Consider the following 20,679-nt stretch of genomic DNA (forward strand, 5'->3'; position numbering starts at 1 on the left):
AAAAAATTAGAAACCCCACCTGCAACACACGGATAAAATTTATTCAAACTACTTAATCGTCAAAAAAGAATATTTATGTCTAAGTAAATTGAAAAGTTTGTTTATATTGTTAAAATATTTTTCATTCAGTAGCGTTTCTTATTGATGTCTATTAATTATCCTGAAAACATCCCTTTAGTAGGGGCTAATTATCTATGCATAAAATGTTGTCTGCTTTTGAGCTGGAAGGATTCTGAAGCCACATTTCAGTCATTAAAGGGAAAAAAAATGCATCTCAGAACTAATGTTAATACAGACAGAGATTTGCATGGTCTTCTGTAAACAAAAAAGTCACTTTTTGAAGAAACCTAACTTGGAAAATTACTTAAAAAAAATGTTAAAATAACAGTACAATGAGAATCTCAGTGCAACCTTAATTGTAGCTTGTTATGAGTATCAGTTAGTCTTACACCTCATTCAAAATATTACAAGCTTAAATTAACATTTTATTGTTATTATTACTTTAAATATATTAATACAGGAAGCACTTTTAAACTTTAATACACAGTATTCATATATTACATTTTAATTTGCATTATTCATTAGGATAGCGTATCGAATAATCAAAAGCATTTCCTAAGCATTTTGCTAGTGTTATCCCTATAAAACTTGTGGAAATCTTGTTTGTTAAAAGAATCTTTGTGTTTTTTATAAAAAAAGATTTGAGCAAGACATTTAAACTAATGAATCAAAATCAGATATGTGGTCATTATTGGCTGATTATTACTCCATCTGCTCTGTGCTAACGTGAAAATCAATTACTGTGTCTCTTTCCCACTGACAGCGTATGTTGATCGGGCTGGCAAGGGATCTTCGAGGGATTGCCTTTGCACTAAACACAAAGACCAGCTACACCATGCTGTTTGACTGGATGTATCCTTATTACACTATGACAATACCAGCTCTGTGCACAGAGGGATACCAGGCCCCTTGCATTAGTTTAATAGTATGGCACAGTGGGGAAGAGGAAACAAAGCTAAATGAACTAATGTGTAATCAGCTAAAATTACAGCACAATGGCAACCATGCAGTTAACTGGGAAGGACCACAGAGAGGTCACTTTTTTGTTGTGTCACACTACTAATCTAGAAAACATATCCAAGTGCTTTTCTTCCCTTCATAAATCCCTAATGTTTTCATTAAAAAAAGCTGTGTCTTTTAACTCCAAACACAAGGTACCTACATTTGGTTTAACATCAGAAGTGCTTAAAAAATACTATACAAGTGCTATCTGGGGAGATTTCTCTCTCTGGTATGAATCATGTCTTTAATTTAGTCAGTTACTTTCTATTTATGTCAACTCTATTAATATCTCAACACCTGCAGTCTTCTTGATCCAGAAGAAAATGGACATCTGAAAACAAAATCAAAATCTTTAGATTGTAGTTTTCTTCAATAAGTAACGATAATGGAACTCTGTTTGCTTTAAATATCATATGCATTTTTATGCCAACAAATACAATAATACTCATGGGTATTTTCTCAATACTATACAGAAATGTTTTGTATTTTTATAAATACAGTAGCTGTAATGCTCTCTTCAGGCACACAGTCATATTAGTAACAAACTGCTGAAATACATAGTGAAGTAACTATGAAAATATTTGGTTTATAATTTAGAGCTCACAAAGCTATGGAAGTTAATTATGTATTTGTTTATTTTATGGACAGAAAAAATAACATTCAAGTACAATTACATGCTTTACTAGAAATCAACCTTTTAAAAATATTTCTGGTTTAAGTAAATAATGAAAGCCTACTGTTCACTGATAATCTTCCTGGTTAAGAAAGAGGAATGCATCAATACAGAATTGCAGCTAGGAAATTAGCCTTGGAGGACTGAAAGGCTGTACAGCAGAGCCTGGTATGATCTGATAGATGTCCTTGTGTGGTAGGTAGTAGGATCCTGATGACCATTCAGATAAGCCCTATTTAAGACCTTCACAAGCCTGCAGTGATTCTATGTGCATGCTCAGCTTGCAGAAAGTAAGTCCAAAACATAAAGCAGTGTAATCTTCATTTCTCTTAAAATCAGTGGAAAGCAACCCTTAATTTCAGTTTTAGAGGACTGGAGGAAAAAAAAAAAAACAACAACAAACAAAAAACTACTGAAGCCAGACTGTGAATTAGCATCTCATTTTCTAGTGGGCACCATTGGGTACATTTAACTTCGTTAGTACTGTTTGCGCTTGGTTACCCTAAAACTTAATAATAAAATTGTGAAGATGTGTGAAAGCAGATCAGTGCTGCTTCCGTTTCAAATTCTTTTTACTGTGTCTTTCCTAGTACAGCATGAGTATCATGCTCTTCTCCTGTACAGAACTGCAAATCTCCAGTTGTAGGAGGAGGGATAACAGAGACTTGCCTCCTCTGCATTTGAAAGAAATGGATTCATCCATAGAGGTGTTTTTTTATATAAGGATCCAGGATGTGTAATCCTCAGGACCCTTTCCCGATTTTTTTTTTTTAATTAATTTATTCCTTCCAGTTTATGAATTAAGTTTATTTCAAATAAATAAAAACAGCCTCCAACTTTTGGATTTCATTATTCTGTATTAACAATAAAAATAGATTGAAATGTAGCTTTGTGTGCAATTCAAAGCTCAAGCCTTCTCAGTTTCTTTTCCCTTGCACAGGTTCAAAATTTTTTTCCTCATCACCTTTGGCTGTAAAGGATAAGTGCATGCTTCTGTTCAGTGGATTTCACCTCATTTGGCCAGCTTCATCCAGGTATTGATCCAAAGCATTATAGCAGAATAAGCTGCTATTATCACAACTCTTATTTACTGTATATAAAGACAGAAAGGTAAATGGGAGGAAGAGGAAGAGTCAGATGCCAACTTTATCATATAAAGTTTAAATATCCTTTGATTAGCATATTTCTTTTGTAGTTTCAAATATATCATCAGAAAATGGTTTTAATAGCAAACAAAAGCTGGTTTTCAAACATTTTATTCTGTTATCTTCGAAGCCCTGGTATTTCAGTATTGAAAATGCTAAATACAGAATGTTAGCCAAAATAAATCTAATTTACTTGCATTTGTTCAATAAATAAACAATACAAAGAGGCAAGGGATAAAAGGCTAAGCTTTTAATATACCATGAGTTGACATTTATTCTGTATTGAAGACTATCAGAAATAGTCACTCGTAAATTGTTGTCAGAAGAATGTATTGTTAAACTTTTCAAGTGATCGCAGGAAATATTTTGGGTCTAAGCCCTCTCCATAGTAAAACAAATTACACTCTGTAATCTCTCACCTGAGAGATTCTTTTCTTTTTTCTGATCGCAGTGTTCAGGATTTAAGTTTTGTCCAGTAGATGGCAAAAATGAGCAGAAATAATTTCTTTTAAGTCCTTTTGGTCTGGGGAGGGGAGGGGGGGGAGGCACGGGGGACACCGTTGCATCTTGTATTTTACCATTATGATTGAGTTATTAGGATCATGGTTTAGAGGTGAATCGTCAGGTACGCTGAAGCTGCACTAGATTGCCAAATAGGGCTGTTTTGTAGCAGGCTTGCTTATACTAATTGAGTTTCTCTAGCAAATCAGGCTCCTTGGAAAAAGGCCAAAGGCTTTTCATAATTGTATTGACAAGAAAATGAATATGATAAATGGTGTTCATTCAGCTGAGACAAGATTTATAGTTTTCCTCTGGCAAGGGATGAAGAGAAAATACTTATAATAATAGTAAAATTTGTTTTAAAGTTGTATTAGGTGATCTCTCAAAAGACTTCATTAAAATATTTCCAAATATTTTAGGCAGCTTCAGGTGTTAAGTATAGCATCTTCTGAAAGTATCCGGTAATGAAAGATGATGAAAAACATCACACAAACAAACAAACAAAGCAAAAACAAAAAACCCAAAACCCTGGATATGAAAGTCATTTATTCTTCCTGAAATATTGATATGTCAAGCTGTCAATGATGATTCCAGTACCACAGCTTTGGAAAGTTTATTTGCCTTTTGTATTCATAATATGTGGTCTCTGTAATTTGTAGGTCAGTCCTGAACATGCAGGTGTGGCCTGAAAAAACCTGTAGACCAATTTGAGTAGAATCAAAACCTGTTTTTTTTAACGGTGAAGATTCTTCTTACATACTGCATTCTGCTATTTACTTCAAGACTGCCTGGATAAAATGTTGAATGTTTAATCTGTTTTCTTCCATATTAATATCAGACTGTAGTTTGAGGTCCTTGGTCTCGCAGTTAGATACGTCCATGGAGGTTCAATTGTGAGTTCAGGATAATATCCACTTTTTTGTTACTTTCATTTAGTGTTTCTTACAGTTAGGTGGTAACCCATAGGCAATTTTTCCTGTGTTCCTCCCAGTTGATTCTCAGTATTTAATGACTTCTGTTGTCTGTAAAAGAAGAAGGTTGCAATAAGAAAATGTGTTGCAAGAGTTAAGTTATTAGGTTGACTCAGAGTTGCAGTCAGCTAGATAGCACACGATGTATATGTGTGAGTGCATGAAATTGCCTATATAAAAATATCTATGGGTATAGATACATAGACACTAAGTTTATGGAGAGGTGATCTGCCATTGAGATGTTTTATCTAGTGGTCATTTAAAAGTTCCAGTTGACCTAGATACTCGGATGTCTGATCATATGCTGCTTCAGATGTGGATCACTAGGACAAGCAAAACGATGTTTTCACCAAGCTACCATTGTTACATATTTATCCAAATTCGTATGGTATTTCTTAACAAAATAAAGCCACATGCAGCAATAAGATGGCTTGTTCAAAATTATTCAATTTTGAAGAACTAGATTTTTAAGTTTGTATGTTTTAAGGCTTCAGGATTAGGTATAAAGAGCCAAACAAACAGCTGTAGAGATTGAAGTTTCCTAATCACAAGAGAAGAGGAGAAAGCATTTGCTCATGAAACAGGGCTACCTGATCGGTAATCAGTTTGTAATAGCTGTTATGGCCAGTTGCATTGATTCAAACCTCAGTATCATTTTTTGCAGTCTGAATTCCTTTGAGCTTGAACTGACTGGTCAGGTTAAGTTCATAACTTAGCCAGATTCCTTGAAGCTTGTGGTTAAAAACACTTAAAAATAATATTCTGTTTAAAACCAATTTATTCCACTTTATTGGATTTATAAAAGAAATAATAAATTGCTGTAGCCTTTCTGTTCACCCTAGCTTTTATAAAATTTGACTGTAGTTTCCAGTCTGTCCTTGTCAGTGAATATGGACTCAAGTTTTTGAATTAAGATAGCTAATCATATTGGATGTGTTAGCAGCCTTTGATACTGCTGGCTTACATTTTGATGGTAGGGTTTAGCTGTCAAGATGCTCTGTTCACCATGAAATCTGAAAGGCAATTGCTTTCTTTCCCATGAAATTCCACAGTGGGGCTTTGCAGCATTGCACCATCTCCCTTTTGTGTACATGGGGCTACTAGGAAGGCTAAGGAAGAGGCATGACTTAGGAGAATTAATAGCACAGCTTAGTTCTGCACCTTACGTGACATCTGCTGCATCTTGAGAATATTGACCATCCTCTGTTGAGAGTGAGCTGGATTGGAAGTCCACCTCAGAAAAAATGGAACTGGCATTAGTGAATTTTTCAAGGTATGAGATGGCATGGATCATCTATGGCCTTTGAGGATATTCTAGGTAAGTGGGATTTGAATTTAAATCCCGGATTATTACTGGATAACTCTCCATGGTACGTTTAACTCTAGTTTGTTTTATTCAAACATGTAAAGAACCCCATAAAGGAGCGAGAAGCAAGGTCTAAAAGTATATTTCACGTCAGCCTCTTCTGCTATATATAGTTTATGCCTGCAGTGCCTCAAGCAGCTGGCAGCAAAAATGCACAAGTCTTTAGATGCCTGAGACAGGCAGCAGTAGCCAGAATGCCTTCCATCTGTCTGCACCGCGCTGTCATTCATCAGCAGTGCCATGTCTGACGGCTTTAGCCTCCACCAGAAGAGCTGTATCGAACTGAGACATGACTGTGTCTGCATGTCCTAGAAGCATGCAAACCTTTATGTATTTCAGACTTTTATTTCACAATCCCATGTTGAGTGTTTGGCCTGTGTTCTGCTTTGTAAAATTCACAATAGTTCCCTTTATTGTCTGAATAGGCAATAGCATTTTCCTAAGAATAGTCACTATTTCTCATGTGGTTAAATAAAGCAGAATTATATGACATGAAACAAAGTTAAAAATGAAAAATAACTTTATTAGTAAACAAACCCATTGACTAGATTAGCTAGATCATGTTTTAATAGCAAATTGTATAGTTAAAATCTCTTGGTTCAATATAAAAAACCCTGTTTCATTCTTTGCCAGTCAAGCTGTGCTACCTTATTTCCATTTACCAGTCTCCATTCTTTTCCAAATAAACTCTTTTTTCAGTATTTTGAGAAAACTGGGGGTCAGCTTTCTGTCAAATCTTTGCATGAAATATTTTGATACAGTCAGTAACTCATAAGATTTTTTTTTTTTCTAAGTAACATTGCAGTGTCTACTAAACTTTTTTTTTTCTGTATTGCATTCTTTGAAATCCTGCTTTAAAGGCACAGATATCTCTTGGGGGCTGATGAGCAAACAGCTTTCCTGAAAGAGTTCTCTAGAAATCTAACGTTGCTGGTCTTCCGCACACAGTTTGGCTGAATTCTCTTCTTGAATGCTCTGGAAACAACTTCATACAGTCAAATTGTTCCCAACCATTTATATAGCAAATACAATATATATGAGGTAGCACTGAAATTTGGGGCCCAAGGTTTGCTAATATGTAAATATGTGGGGTTTTTTAAATTAAATTGCTATTTGTGACTTAGGCCATTCATTAAAAATCCAAGCTGATTTTATATATGTACTTATAGGCTAACTTCACAGGTACAAACTGCCTTCCTTTTCCTTCATTACAGCTCTAGTATATTAACTATTTCCTACTTAACCATTAATATTTCCAAAGGATTTAGTCTTCCAAGCAGAGACTTGCTCAAATTTCCAGGTTCTGGCAGTGCCTCTGTCAGAATGAGCTGCCAAGGTCTCTGTCTGGCCCACCCACCTACTGGTGCAGGACAGTTTTAGAGGAAGTTGTTTTGCAAGATGTTCATGTTACCACTATACTCCTTAACTCCGTTTGGTGAAGATACCCTGCATACATTTCTGTTCTGCAAAGAGCTATCGAACTGTGGTACCGTGAACCTGCGTGTACAACCCCTATCTTGAAGCTGATGGCAGAATTCATGCAAAACAGGTAAGAAGCACGTGAAAATTAGGTAAGTCATGAATACTGCAATGGTATGCATTCTCTGTTCCATCTTCCTGTATTTTGCTTGTCCTCCTGATGTCTGACTTTAAGACTGCTACTTTTGTGTTATGGAGCAAAATCCGCAAGCAGAACTCAGCTTTCAGTGTCATTGTATTGTTTTACCAAAATGGTAGGTGTTACAAAATCAGCTGGTAAGGGTTAATTGCAGGAATATATATGAGAAACTACTGTGATTTTCTAGTCAATGTTAGGGGAAGCGTATGCTTTAACCAGGGATAAATACTGACTCTGTAATTAAATATCGGAAAATTGTCTGCTGTCAAGATTTGCTGCAGGCTGAATTTTTGCCTTAAGCCAAGCAGCATACATATGTGCCTGTAAAACCACAACTCCCTTTACAGTTTCTTTTGTGACTCAACTCTTCCAGCCAAAATAGGAAAGAATGGTATCTAATCCAGCAATATTTATAATCAACATGTAGGTAACTTCTCCCATCTAAAATCTTCTCTGTGGGCTAGCCAAAGAAGCCTCAGAATGATTCTGGGAGGTGATTTCAATGCTTGACATTGCAGTAGTTAGAATGAAATTCCTGGTTTACCACAAGTAACAGAACAATTTATTTGGGGAAATTATCATTACACTTGGAAATATTTAGTGTATTGCCCAAAGGAAAAAAAAGATTTTTAAATGAAAAATTGATAGTGAAAATCTCTGTGCTGGGTATCTTCATGACCAAGTAATTAGAGTTTGCAGCAAACAAGTATGTGTTCTCATCATTTCTCATTTTGCCTTGCAAATCAAACTTACAAGGAAAAAAGTTGAAATTTGAAAAAAATATTTTGTTTAACCTAGTGACAGGAAAATGGTGCCTTAAAGTTCAGACCTGGCTCCCAGTCAAACGCTAGTGTGTATGATGTGCATTTAATCCCTGAGTGGCTACACGAGCCTTAAGGCAGAGTTCCCTGTTTCTTGTTTGTGGTGACTTGCTTGCTGTGACTCCCTCTTTGGTTTGTGTCGGCAAATTATGTCTTTTATCCTGGTAGTAGTATAATAAGTTGCTGGAAAAGTTTAACCTGTTTTTATTCATGACGTAATGCACAAGCAGTATACGCTAATAGTGCTGAAACTGAAAGAGAAGATTGTTAAAGCATAAACACAGAACTCTAATAGCAGTAAACAAAAGCAAAGAGGAACTGGAACAATAAATCTTATGCAAAAGACAGCTCTTCAAGCTACTTTCCATATTCATGTTATTCTTCTACCTATTGCTATTCAGAAAACCTGCCTTGTTCCCTTTAGAAAACATCATCTGGGATGGTGTTTTTTCACGAGTTGTGTACTGCATTAGCTTTTACAGGTTAGAATGCATTATACAATATACTTTGACATGGTTAAAATATGTTACAGAGTCTCAGATTGTGCATTATGCCATTCTGATGTTGAGATGATCTGCTGGTTCGGGGGTTTTTGTCTCTGCCAGCCATTATCATTTTGTGCATATGGAGTACACAAATGTTTTACACAAGACACATTTTATTCATTTATAAACACCCAGTTTTACTCCAGAGTTTGCAGCAAAGAACCCTGCAAATGGGGACTCGGACAACAAAAAATTGGACTTGCAGCAAAGAAAGACACCTACTGCTGTCTCTGTGATAGGGATGATCCAAGGACTCCACGTTTGATCAAAAGTGGGTCACTACCACATAGGTCAGCCAGGGGATACTCGGGTTTACATCACTCGGTGATGACTCCTTTCCCTTTCAGTCCAAATAAACACTAAGGGTAAGTTTTGCTGAGGTTAGTTAGAAGCTTAAGACCTGTATTCAAAATTAACTTTTAAGTACTTAATGGTTTTCACTTAGGCTTAAACTAGGACTTAGGCTTCTTTATCACAAAGACAGATTGGAAAGATGCAACAGGGGCTTTGGCAAGGACTGTTGGGTTTCCAGATTGGGAACAAAGTGGTTCTTGTTGGCTTTGGTAATACATGTGCATCAGGGAGGAGAACATGGTGCAATCTTCTTCAGGTCTGAATGTTCATAAAAAGCATGTGTTACGATTTACACTCGGAGAACTGGCTTGTGATTGCCACAGATTGTATGTAGCAGAATAACCAGTGGGCATTAGTTTATTTTTAAAAGCTATACAGGTGCAGGAGGAGGGTAAAAGTTAGCCTAACTGCTTGGACGATGGAACCTTTGTAGCATTCTTCTGAACTGAGTATGGGCGGAAGATGTTCACCCGGCACTGAAAGCTGTGTGTATATTGTCTGGTCATGTTTTCTGGTTAAATTGTTTTGTCTTTTGTCATAGGTTTGTTTCTTTGGCAACATATGGAGATAACTAGAGTGCATATCATTGGACTGAAAGCTAGAATTAGTTTGTCAAATAATTGTGCTTTGTAATCAGCAAATGTTTTTTTTGTTTTAGGAATGAATCCATTGCAGTTTTCTGCTTCGATGACGATCTGAATATTTTTGCTGTTATTTTTTTAGATCGCAACGTTTAAATTTTGATGTATCATCTCCAAATGGAATTCTTCTCTTCAGAGAAGCTAGTAAAATGATTTGTACGTATGGTAGGTATTCATTAATGTTTCCTCTGCAGTATAATTCTTTGCCTGTCTTGTGATATAAAAATCCTGTTCATATTGCTGAGCACTGATGGATTTGTGGCATACGTAGCAGAACTGTAATGTGCTACAGCCAAGTATCGTCCCTTTGTAAAGTGCAGAGCTTACATGGCAGACCTTTGGAGCTCATTTACTTTCATAGATCAGGGTTCATTCATGTAGCGTTGTTGCTTGTATCACTTTTTTAACTTGAATGTCTGTCTTCCAGCAACTGTAAATGTATTTCAGCGAAGATACAAGTACTCATGAGGTGTTTGATCTAGGCTACTGAGTGATAGGTGTGGGTTGATTTTATGTATTCAAATTATATTCCAGCAGTTCCAAAACATAATAGGACCATAACAGCTTTACCCTAGAGCACTGTCAAAAGTATTTATAATAAGTTGCTCCATTTTACTACTCCCACTCATGCATGCAATGCAATGCAACAGGTCTTTGACACTAGCAGTATATATGACACTCCAAGTAACTTTGTAGCTTACAATTTTGCTTCTAAATATTTTGAAAGGAAATTACCAAGTTTTTGTAGAGCAACCTTATTTGTAGTTTGTGTAAACAGGAAGAGCGATAAATGTCCTGTTTCTTTTAAAGAAAGAAAATGGGTGCATCAAATTTGCTTTTACTGCTTTCAAGTTGCTTTGGGGGTCTGGAAACTGTGTTACACGGCTGCCTGTGTAAAAAACTTCAACTGTAATTTTGCATTTGATCTGTAGGGCACGGAAACAGTATAGGCAGAATGCATAAAGCATTTATTTATGACAGAAAAAAATCACACCCAAGTAACTCGCACTCCTTGCAAAAAATCATTCTTCTGTTTCTTTTTCAAATATACCATATAGTAAGCAAGCATATTTTTTAGCTATGTTCTTGAGTAAATTTGTTAGAACTATTAAGCAAAATAAAAATAAGGTTGTCCATGTATGAAAATATAAAAGGTGAACTTTTAGATTTTATTGCTCAATTTCTGTTAGCCCTTGTACTTAATTGCTGTAAGCTTTCTTCTGATGATTTAAAAAAAAAAATCAAGTGTAGTCAGGACGATGCTTCAACCCTACTTGTCTTATGGTGCCTGATCCCACTGCAGTTACATTTTCCTTTTTAATTTTTTTTTCTCAACCAGCCTTTACCATCCTTTCTGCACTTATGAAAAACATATTGTATTATTGGGCATCCATTTGTCTCAGTTTTTGGCATCAAGTTTCTACACCTTGCTGAGTAAACCACACTAGTTGGTTTCAACCTGCTTCATTCCTAATGCACGCCTAAAAAACACTTTGTAAAGAAACCTTTTGCATTCAGTTGCAGCTTTTATGGCGTGTATGTGGAGTTCACAAAATTCTCAGCCCTAAAGTATTGGTAGCTCTTGCACATAAAGACCAGACATTTTCTGGCTCCTGCTAGAATTTAATTATGCAGCGTAAAAGAAAGTTTCAGGACAGTGCAGATTTAAGATTTAAAACTAAGCAGTGGAGCCATAGAGCCTGTTGAAGCCTCTGTCCAAACACCTGTTGCCCTCTTTGTTAAATTATATGAAAGATACTTAGGGATCTGCAGCATGTATCTGGAGAGGTGTGCCATAGAAAGAAGCGAAATGACACTAAGAGCTTTCTCTCGTGCTTCTCTTTCGTGTCTTTCATAATTGTTTTCCTATGGAAGGATGACATTATACTCAACACAGGTTTAAGAGGAGAACTATTCTTAATGTCCTCCAAAGGAAATGTTTTAAATGACCTATCAACTGAAAGTGGAGGAAAGACGTAGATGTGGGAAAGCCTCCACTCAATATATCTATGTGGGGTTTTTTTCATTTTGCTTTTAAAACACATTCATATTATCATCAGTGTCTGAAGGGGTCCCATCAGTGATCTTTCCACTACTTAGGTGTGACATTTAGAGGAATTGCTTAGGTTTCCTTTCCTGTGAGTGATTGGCAATATTTATTCTGGGACTGGACTCGCTGCAAACTCAACATGAAAGACCTCCCAGTGCAGTCAGCTGAACTGGCCCCTTAGAGCAGAGATTTCAAATAATCCAGCTGGCTCTGCACTGGCACAGATGGGCAGCACTGGCCTGGCCATCACCATGGCTCAGCTGTGGGCGCTGTAATAAACATCCTAGATTAGTGCTATTTCAAACTGCTACAGCTATTTCTGAAGTGGTCACTGGCTTACACTCTGGGAAGGTTTTACTGCCCACTATAAGTATTTCAAGATACTGCAATTAATCAGCTTTGAATAATTGCTGTTAACATTTTTAGCTTTTATTGCCAGTTACTAGTTTATGAGATTTCCATTCCAGTGTACAAAGATATAACTCTTCTGGAAATGTGTTATAAGAATTCATTACTTTAGTGATGTATGATGTTTTGAACATACAAATTCCTAAAAAAATACTTATATTAAGGGATTTGCATTAATTTCAAATGCCTTCCTGAAAATCTTAATAATTGTGCTTTTAAGGAAAACTTTAATCCATAATACTCTATGCCTTTTTTTTAAATGTATTTGTCTTTTAAACATAAGTAATCTTGGCAGACATCTGGGGAAAAAATAAACAAATAAACCAAGTGATGATCATAAAATTCACTGTGGTGTTCTTGAGCAATGTTTTCAGGCCCACATTCTGAAAAAAATGTGTGATTCAGTTAAAAGAATGAATATGTACATGCCTTCTAATCCTTGGGTTCAGTTTTCACGTTTTCTGCTGTACCATTACGGCAAGTAACTTAAAATTCTGAAAACAGTTGAGATTCTCACATTCAGCATGATTTTATGGCCGAAGCATTAGAGAAAAAAAGAGAAGACACACAGTAAATGTCAAGAGATGACAACAGACAGTATATGCTCATTTATCTTACCAAGTCAGCCAACTCTCTTGTATATGCCTGCAGTTTATAGTAAGCTCCTCAAAGTTGATCAAAAAGACACTTGAAACTCGAGATAGATTTGATTGAAATATATACGATAATAATTGCCTTTTTAAACTGAGAGAAACACAAAGTGATGACATAAGACACGGGGGGGAGCGGGAGTAGAAGCCAACATCTCTTTCTTTCATCACACTTTCCTTGTGGGAAGATCCTTCCTTTCAGTCTCAGTCTCAGTTACTCCGTTGACTGGTTGGGTTGCCATAAACTGCCCAGCCCCCTCTCATCCCTGAGAAGTTCTTCCTTCCATCACCTGAGACCTGCTTGTCTTTGCTCCTCTTGGCAATCCCTGTTGGAACACCAGGCTTCCAGCTCTGCTTGTTACCTCTCCCCTCTCCTCCTTGCCATGCCCTTGACAGTAAGAGTTTCCTTCCCATAGCTCAGCAGCTCTCCAGGGAAAGACTTGCTCCCTCTCCTGCAGACAGCGTAGCCTAGGCTGGTTGCTTCTCTTTCTTGGAAGAACATACTATACAAACAATAGATGAAAATACAGCTTAATTGTATTGTACTTCCATTGGTAAGTGAAATTTAAATTTCTTTTAGAGCAGGGTTTTTCTTTCTTCTCTCACATGTAACAATATACAGAAAATGCTAGTAGAAGTATTATTTTCAGAAATTTCACCTGCACCAAATTAAACACAAAAATTTCCAGTTGTGACTTAGGTCCGCTGGGAGTCTTCTTGCTATAAAAAAGTGATCTGAAATACGTCTCTGTCCTGTCAACACTTAGACAAGGAATTAGTAACTGAAGGGAGGTGGCATCAGGTGAATCTTTTCACCAATATCAGAGCACAGTGCACTGGTGATTATTGACATAATGTTGACTTTTTTCCTATGTCTGGACTACACTGATGAAGGCAGTTTTGGATAACACACAGATACTTTGCAGATATGGCCTTCAGGTGATGAAAATCATCTAGAATTTATATGTGGACTTGTTTTGTATAAACGCTGTACTGTTGTTTAGATGGGAATAACTTTGAAACAAACATTTGGTAACCTAGCATGTCGCTTTCTTTCCATCTTCAATTTTACCAAAGTTTGTGATATCCCTTTATGGCTGAATGGTACCTCCATTTACTATCTAAATGTACTGTAAAATCTGTGCTTGGGCTAAAAAGAAAAGGGGGAAGAAAAGGGTGGTACTGTGTTTCTGGGGTGTGAATGTATGTGAATGCTTGTGAGTATGGATGCCGAAATCTCTTTTCTAGGCTAAAGCATATACTCTTTTCCTTTCTAGACTGGCATATAGAGATTTCATATGTTCAAGTGCAAAGCAGAAAAAATCCAAAATGCCTATTTTTAAGATGCGCTACGCATCTTCAGTTGTCAGTGAATAAAATTTGAGTTCTTTGTAGTTTTGAAAATAAGTACCTCAGCAAAGTGTTTAATTCTGCTTAACAGATCCAGCTTTGCGATTAGGGTAGTACTAGTGTGTCCTCTCCTTCTCATTTATCACTGATACTGATACAGTGCTGAAGACAATTCTAAGATGTCTTTACAAATGCTATATATTCAAAAGACGTAAAGCCTGGCATAGGATGCAAAAAGCACTTAGATAGTCAATTATCCTTGTTAGGACTCTGCAGCTGCTTGGCAAGGGGTGTTGTGTCTTGTCCATTATGGCTAGAGCCAGTCTGACTGAGTGATAGAGTGATTTAAAATAAACAACTGAGAGGAGAAAATTGAAATGAGTTGGAATAGTATAGTCCACCATTCTTCATCCCCAATATATTTCACTTTTAATTCTGTATGTACAAGTCTCCTTACTATGTGTTTTTGAACTCCCAGTTGTATAGGAATGGTGTTTCAGTGCATCTTGGGACCATCTATTTTAGTTTTGTAGTTTCTTTACATTTCAGTAAACCTCTTCCCTTTCATTATAGGAGACTGACCTAAAAATAATATTTTCAATATGCTGTTTTTATTTATCTACATTCTGTCATGATATACTTTGATGTAAGTTTTTAATTTTGCTTCAGCTTTCAGCTGTTGTAGCGGTTACTGCTCAAGGTCAGCAATGAGGTTAGCCACAGTAGCACAAAACAATTTCCTGTTCTCACAGCCCAGGTAGCATTTGGATGTGGATTAAATTTTACCACATTTTCCAGTAGCCAGACACAATTATTTCTAATGAGCTTTAAATTGCTTCCAGAACATGTATTTCAAAACTTAGTGTGGTGATCCATTCAGTGCCAGCAACTTCACAAGATAACAGTTCTTCTTCAAAATTTTGGTTAAACTGATGCTTGCTGTATAACAGGTATTTCTAATCAGCAGCTTAGCTTCAAAGTGGAGTGCTCACTGGTCTCGGCTGCCGTTGGTCTGCTCTCCTCTCTTTTGTGATAGTTGTTCCAGAATATCCTGCTCTTCATTACTGACTCAGATGTCATAATCAGTTTCTTTTGGCAAATTTATCTTGGCGCTATGCATGCTCGTTGTGCTGATTTGAGAGGTTTTATGCACGTTTTGTTGTTGTGTAAGCTCTAAAAAATGAGTTTTTGAAGCTCGCTCTCATCTTTGATTCATGGTTTCCTTTTTGTTTTGTATATATGGCCACTTCTTTATACTGCCCTAGCATTCTGAATGCCTGGAAAGCATACATTCAAAACCATCTTTATGGGGCAGCGGTGAATAATAAAAATAGGAAAGGGGAAAAGGCAAAAAACACTTTTTCTCTATAAACGTGATAAATTTTCACAACCTTTGTTTAATCTCACCAGAGTCTTCTTTTTTTTTATCTTCATCTAATTCACACATGTTAAAACATGATTTAGTTGTATTATTATACATAACGCTTATTGGACTGAAATCTGGAACAAGCCCTGCTTAAATGAAACTCAGCCATAAGGAAATCATTTTTGTATTATAGCTTCTACTGTAAAAGCAATTAAGGAGGAGAACTGAAAGGGAAGCTGCCTGTCCTGACATGCTCCCGCATCTAGGAGGGAGTGAGGGAATGAGCTGTGCTAAGAGCTCTGGTGCATATTGCCTGTGGGATTCTGAGGCATGGTGATGTTATCTTCAGTCAGAGCATCCCAGTTTGTTTTTTTGCTGGCTCTGTATTCCCCCTCTGCATACACACACTGTTTTCTTCCAGCTCCTTTGTTTATGTACTAAGGAGTCTTTCGGTAATTAAATGCTTCAGTTGTCAGCCAAATGCAGGCCCTTATTTCCTATCTAGCAGTTTCACCCAATATCTTTAAAAATCCTTTTCTTATTCCTGTCAGAATTTTGTATCACCTCTGAGGCTCAGAGTGTTTATAATTTTTGTAAGTGACATTGCTGTCAAATGCAGGGCAAAAAGTTGTATTAAAGGAAGTTATTGAGAATTTTGAAAGTCGGTATATTTTAAGATTGTGTCATACAATTTTTCCCACATTAAGAAGAAATTGGTGCAAGTTGGATTTTTTTTTCATTTGATTTTTAACTCAGTAGTAACACTGAAACTTCACTGATTAGTCTTTACAGAGTTTTCATTTTGACAGGAGCTATGAATTTCAAACACAATTTTTAAATTGAGCATGTCAAAGGTCACTTTTCTGTTGATTTAATTTCTTTAAATTGTTTCTTTTAACAATAGGAGTTTATAAAATTGTATTTTGGACCTCCACCACAGGGATTATAAATGTAAGCATATCCTCAGTAGCTGAAGAGTTGTTCTTGACCTGATTCCAAGTACCTCAGTAAATTAGTTTATGTTCAGTAGTATCCATAGTGTGTAAAAATATTCCCCTGAAGCTCCTGCTAAATGTTACAAGTAGATCATTCTTTTTTTATCTAGTCAGGCATAGCACCGTACTTCATATTTTTTTCAATAACTAATGCTAAAACACTAGTCTTTGTTCTAGCACTGCATCCCTTCCTTGAATCATAGGTTGATGGCTTGGGGCGTTGGTAACAGGCACCGCGTGGTCTTTCACCTCTGCTGCTAATTTGAAATCAGCTGTTCCCACTCTTAGGCCCTTTTAAAATGAGTCCATGAACACGGAACAGTTCTCTGTGGACTCCATCCAGTTGCAAAAAGTAGCTTTTAATCTTGCACTAGACCCAAATTCTTCTCAGTGTTTCCGTGAGAAGGGATAGGCACCGAATTCCTCTTCGGCCATGCCTGCCCCGGGGTGAGGCAGTGTGAGGAGCAGGGGTTGTGCCTTCCTGTGTTGAATGCTTTATGTTGATCAGTGGATTTAAAGTTCTAATTATAGGGTGATTTTTTTTGTGAAGTAATAAAAATGATAGAAGATCAGCACTAGTGGGTACCTCCTAGAATTCACGTTCTCAGGCGAAGGGATTCCTAGGGTTTTTCCAGCTCCTTTCCTCATCATCCAGTTTTTCCATCGACTTCCAATTAATTTCCATATTAAGTACATAATTGCCTTGTTGACAACTACTAAGCTCTTTCCATCTGTTGTTGCATATTACACTGAGTACTTCAAGGACCTAGGATTGCACTATGTCGTGCTTGGACAGCTCGGCTATAAACTCAAGGCTGTTACTTTCTTGGATCCAAAACTTTGTCTTTGCTTATTTCTGAAGCCATATATATATTTGTGTTATTAAAGTAGAGATTTTCAGCAGAGAATTTAATAGTGGAGAAGATCAGATAAGGTTTGTTTACAGCACACTTAACATTCTGTCTTGTTTTTGCCCTAAGACTTGTACACTGTTTAGTGGCTTTCAAAACCAATGTGCACCTTCCCACCTTACCTCACAGACAGAATTTTGTATTTTATTGTATTTTATTCACAGAATTTGAAATTCACTGATCTTCTCAGTAACTAGACTAGCTCTTGTCAAAAAGATTAATGCTAATTAAAATGACCTGGCTGGGATATCTTAAATGGGGCACCATAGGAAGCTAAATGGAGTTTATCTTTAATTTTATGTAAATGCAATTTCTCTGTAATGTAAAGTATTACAATAAATGAATATCCCAGTACACCAGAAGACATTTTTCTTTTTCTGCTTTGTTTTACTTTTCAAAGAGGATCTTTTGGATGATGGTCATTTTTAGTATAACAGAAATTTAACACCATTTGGAAATAATTTCTATGTGGTAGCAGTCACTGGAATTGTACCCTCTTCTCCAGTTACGCTGTGTGCATGACTACAGTGTTCTGGCTAGTACAGGTGCTCATATGACCATTTACAGTATCAAAACCATTCTGTGTTTTCAGTCATAAAAATATTTTTTTAATTAAGAGGGCTTGATTTTGATTGCAAGTGACCGTCTTTCCCAGATAAATACTTGATTCTTCTCCTCCCTTCCGTAATTCTAGTGATGCCATTCCAGCTTCTTACAGACCCCAGTTACTTCTTCTAAGCAATCCCTGATTGTACTCTCAGCCTTTTTTTGTAAATCTACTTTTCCTTTACAACCTAATGGATAACTTGTCTTGTACTTGTCTTGAACTGGTGAACAACATCAATGTTTTAAACAGTAACTTACGCCTTTTCTTCTTTGTGTCAAATGATACCAAGTGGGTGATACTTTGATGTGTTGGGTGTTTAGAAACAAGGCTTTCCCCCTCATTTTTCTAATTATATGATGTAAACTCCTCATTGTCAGTAATCAATAGCATTAAGAGAAAGAATTAAAACAAGGCAGGTTATCTGATTTGCAGGTGGACATTTGTGTGGGTAGAAAGGAGAGCTGTGTACAGACAGACCCAGTTTCATATTAGGCCTCAACAGGTATTATCCAGTGCTACGCAGTCTGTGAGACCTCTGTCATCTCAGGCAAATTTTTAGGGGCTTTTTTTAATTGCCTATTATAAAAGCAAGACGGAGTTTCATAACTACCTCTCTCAACTGGCAGGGTTTGGAATTGTGGATAGTTAACGTCCAGTTCCCTCAATGCTCCTTGCTCCAAGTTGCCATCATAGCCATGACAACCAGGTTAGACGCTGAAAGCAGCCAAGCCGAGCATCTGATCCGTAGACTATTGTGCTTTGATTTGTAGGAATACTTTTAAAAATGTATAGGTTTGTGTTATTTTCCCGTAGTTAAAATGACCAAGAATGATGAGTAATAACAAAGTGAAGACCTGGCACTTGGGTTTTGTGCAGGCCAAGCTTGTCAAGGCCAACATCAGATGGGGTCAACCTAGTACGGCTACTTCATGGTAGAACTGAAGTACTTAACCTTTGCTGTGTTCATTCTACTGTTTTAGCTCACCTTCATTAATTACTTCAGGTTAAAAAAATATTTGTCATGAAGACAAACTAACTACGGGGTGCTGTGAAGATGAGCATTAATTAGAAAACTTGGTAATGGAGACTTGTGAATAATTAGATTTGTACAGAGGATTGCAGCGGGATCTACTGTGCTGCTACACAGTGGATCCAAAAGTCACTATTGCCTGTTAATAGCAACAGCAAATATTTACCGTTAGCTGTTATTTTTACATTATAAACATGGAGTTTAATTAAAAAGTCATTCCCATCTGTGACTGGTAAAATAGAGGCTTTTGTAATGGACATATTTGTTTTCTGAGGGATATATTTAGTGTGTGTATACATCAGAAGCCATCCCCAGAGACCGTGATGGTAATGGATCAAAACCAGGCTTTGCTGCAGCATGAGAAACTATAAAACCATGTGTTGCAACTCTGTTCAGATTAAGGAATTAATGCTGATAGACCCAGTCATGGTCTGGCTGTACATCAATGATGAGAATTCCATAGCTTATATTTTAAATTTTGCATAGTAATTCCTTAGTGGCTTTTAAGGTCTAGTCATGCTTACTTAACAGATCTTTTTCATCAAATGCAGAAACAATTTTTCTTCCAAATAGTAATGAAAATAAAGAAAAAAAAAACTAGATAGTGCCATCAAAATATTTTAGATTTGCAGCTGCTTATATAAGTTTCTTTCTTTCTTTCTTTCTTTTTATGAAAACAGGTAATCAGATCCTCTCTCTTGGGACTTTGTCAAAAGATCAGGTTTATCCGTTGAAACTCAAGGGCATTTCCATCTGTTACTCTGCACTCAAATCTGCCTTATGTGGAAATTATGTCAGCTTTGGCGTCTTCAAGTTGTACGGGGACAACCACTTTGACAATGTACTTCAGGCCTTTGTCAAAATGCTGCTTTCAGTATCCCACAGTGACTTGCTAGTAAGCAATTACTCATCTTGGGAGTCTTTACATGAAATATGAAATAACACCACCACAGGCTTTGTATTGTTATAATGAGACAGAGGGATCTAGAACAGCTCAAATGCAGTTTTCAGTTCAATTGCTTGAATTTATTTATATAGTGACATCTAAAATACAGGTATGACTGAACTGCCATGTGAAATGGGAGCTTTTCCAGAATTTTCACTAGGCTTGTTGTAAAAGAGAGAAATGCAAATTTTTTTTCATTTCTATACTTGCAAACCCATTTAGGTTGCCTGCACACACTGTAAAACTTCCTCATATATTCAGCCACTCTGCAATTAGTTTCAATCTGTAAATTGTCACTGTGTATTCCCCATCATATTTAAAACTTTGGTTTTAAAGTATACCATGTTCCCACTTCTCCGTGGGAAAGCAACAGATCTTGCACAATATCAGCCTAAATTTGAACTGTGATATTTTCTTCATGACACTTCAGTTCAGAACTGTCATCATCTTGCAGGAAGGGACAAATTCGGGATAGTTAAGTATAGTTAATGCCCAGATTTATGCTTGCCACATAAAGAAAGTCCTTGGAACTGAAAAGTTGCTCTCAATTAAAATTGGTGTATTGGTTGTATAGTAAAATGTGCGTATTTGGCACATTCCTAGCCATCCAACGATAAATGCCCTAAATAGGAGTCCTGAAGAGTAAGATGCTGATTAGGCCAGTGGGTT

The 20,679-nt window shown here is 36.6% G+C and overlaps 1 protein-coding gene across 7 annotated transcripts in view; it reads left to right on the forward strand.

Annotated features, from left to right (window-relative positions):
• RANBP17 (RAN binding protein 17) overlaps window positions 1–20,679 on the forward strand; it is a 165,036-nt gene that overhangs the window by 111,794 nt on the left and 32,563 nt on the right. For 2 of the 7 annotated variants that reach the window (XM_075057115.1, XM_075057114.1), the window contains exons 20-23: window positions 824–912; window positions 7,160–7,267; window positions 9,780–9,862; window positions 19,745–19,959. In XM_075057115.1, coding sequence (XP_074913216.1) covers window positions 824–912; window positions 7,160–7,267; window positions 9,780–9,862; window positions 19,745–19,959 — 495 coding nt within the window. Of the gene's footprint in view, window positions 1–823; window positions 913–7,159; window positions 7,268–9,714; window positions 9,863–19,744; window positions 19,960–20,679 lie in introns of those variants that run through there. The other 5 variants (XR_012654361.1, XR_012654359.1, XM_075057116.1 and 2 more) reach the window with 3 other exon arrangements.

The sequence above is a fragment of the Buteo buteo genome, chromosome 24 (genome assembly GCF_964188355.1).
Source record: "Buteo buteo chromosome 24, bButBut1.hap1.1, whole genome shotgun sequence".
In the NCBI taxonomy this organism is placed as follows: Eukaryota; Metazoa; Chordata; class Aves; order Accipitriformes; family Accipitridae; genus Buteo; species Buteo buteo.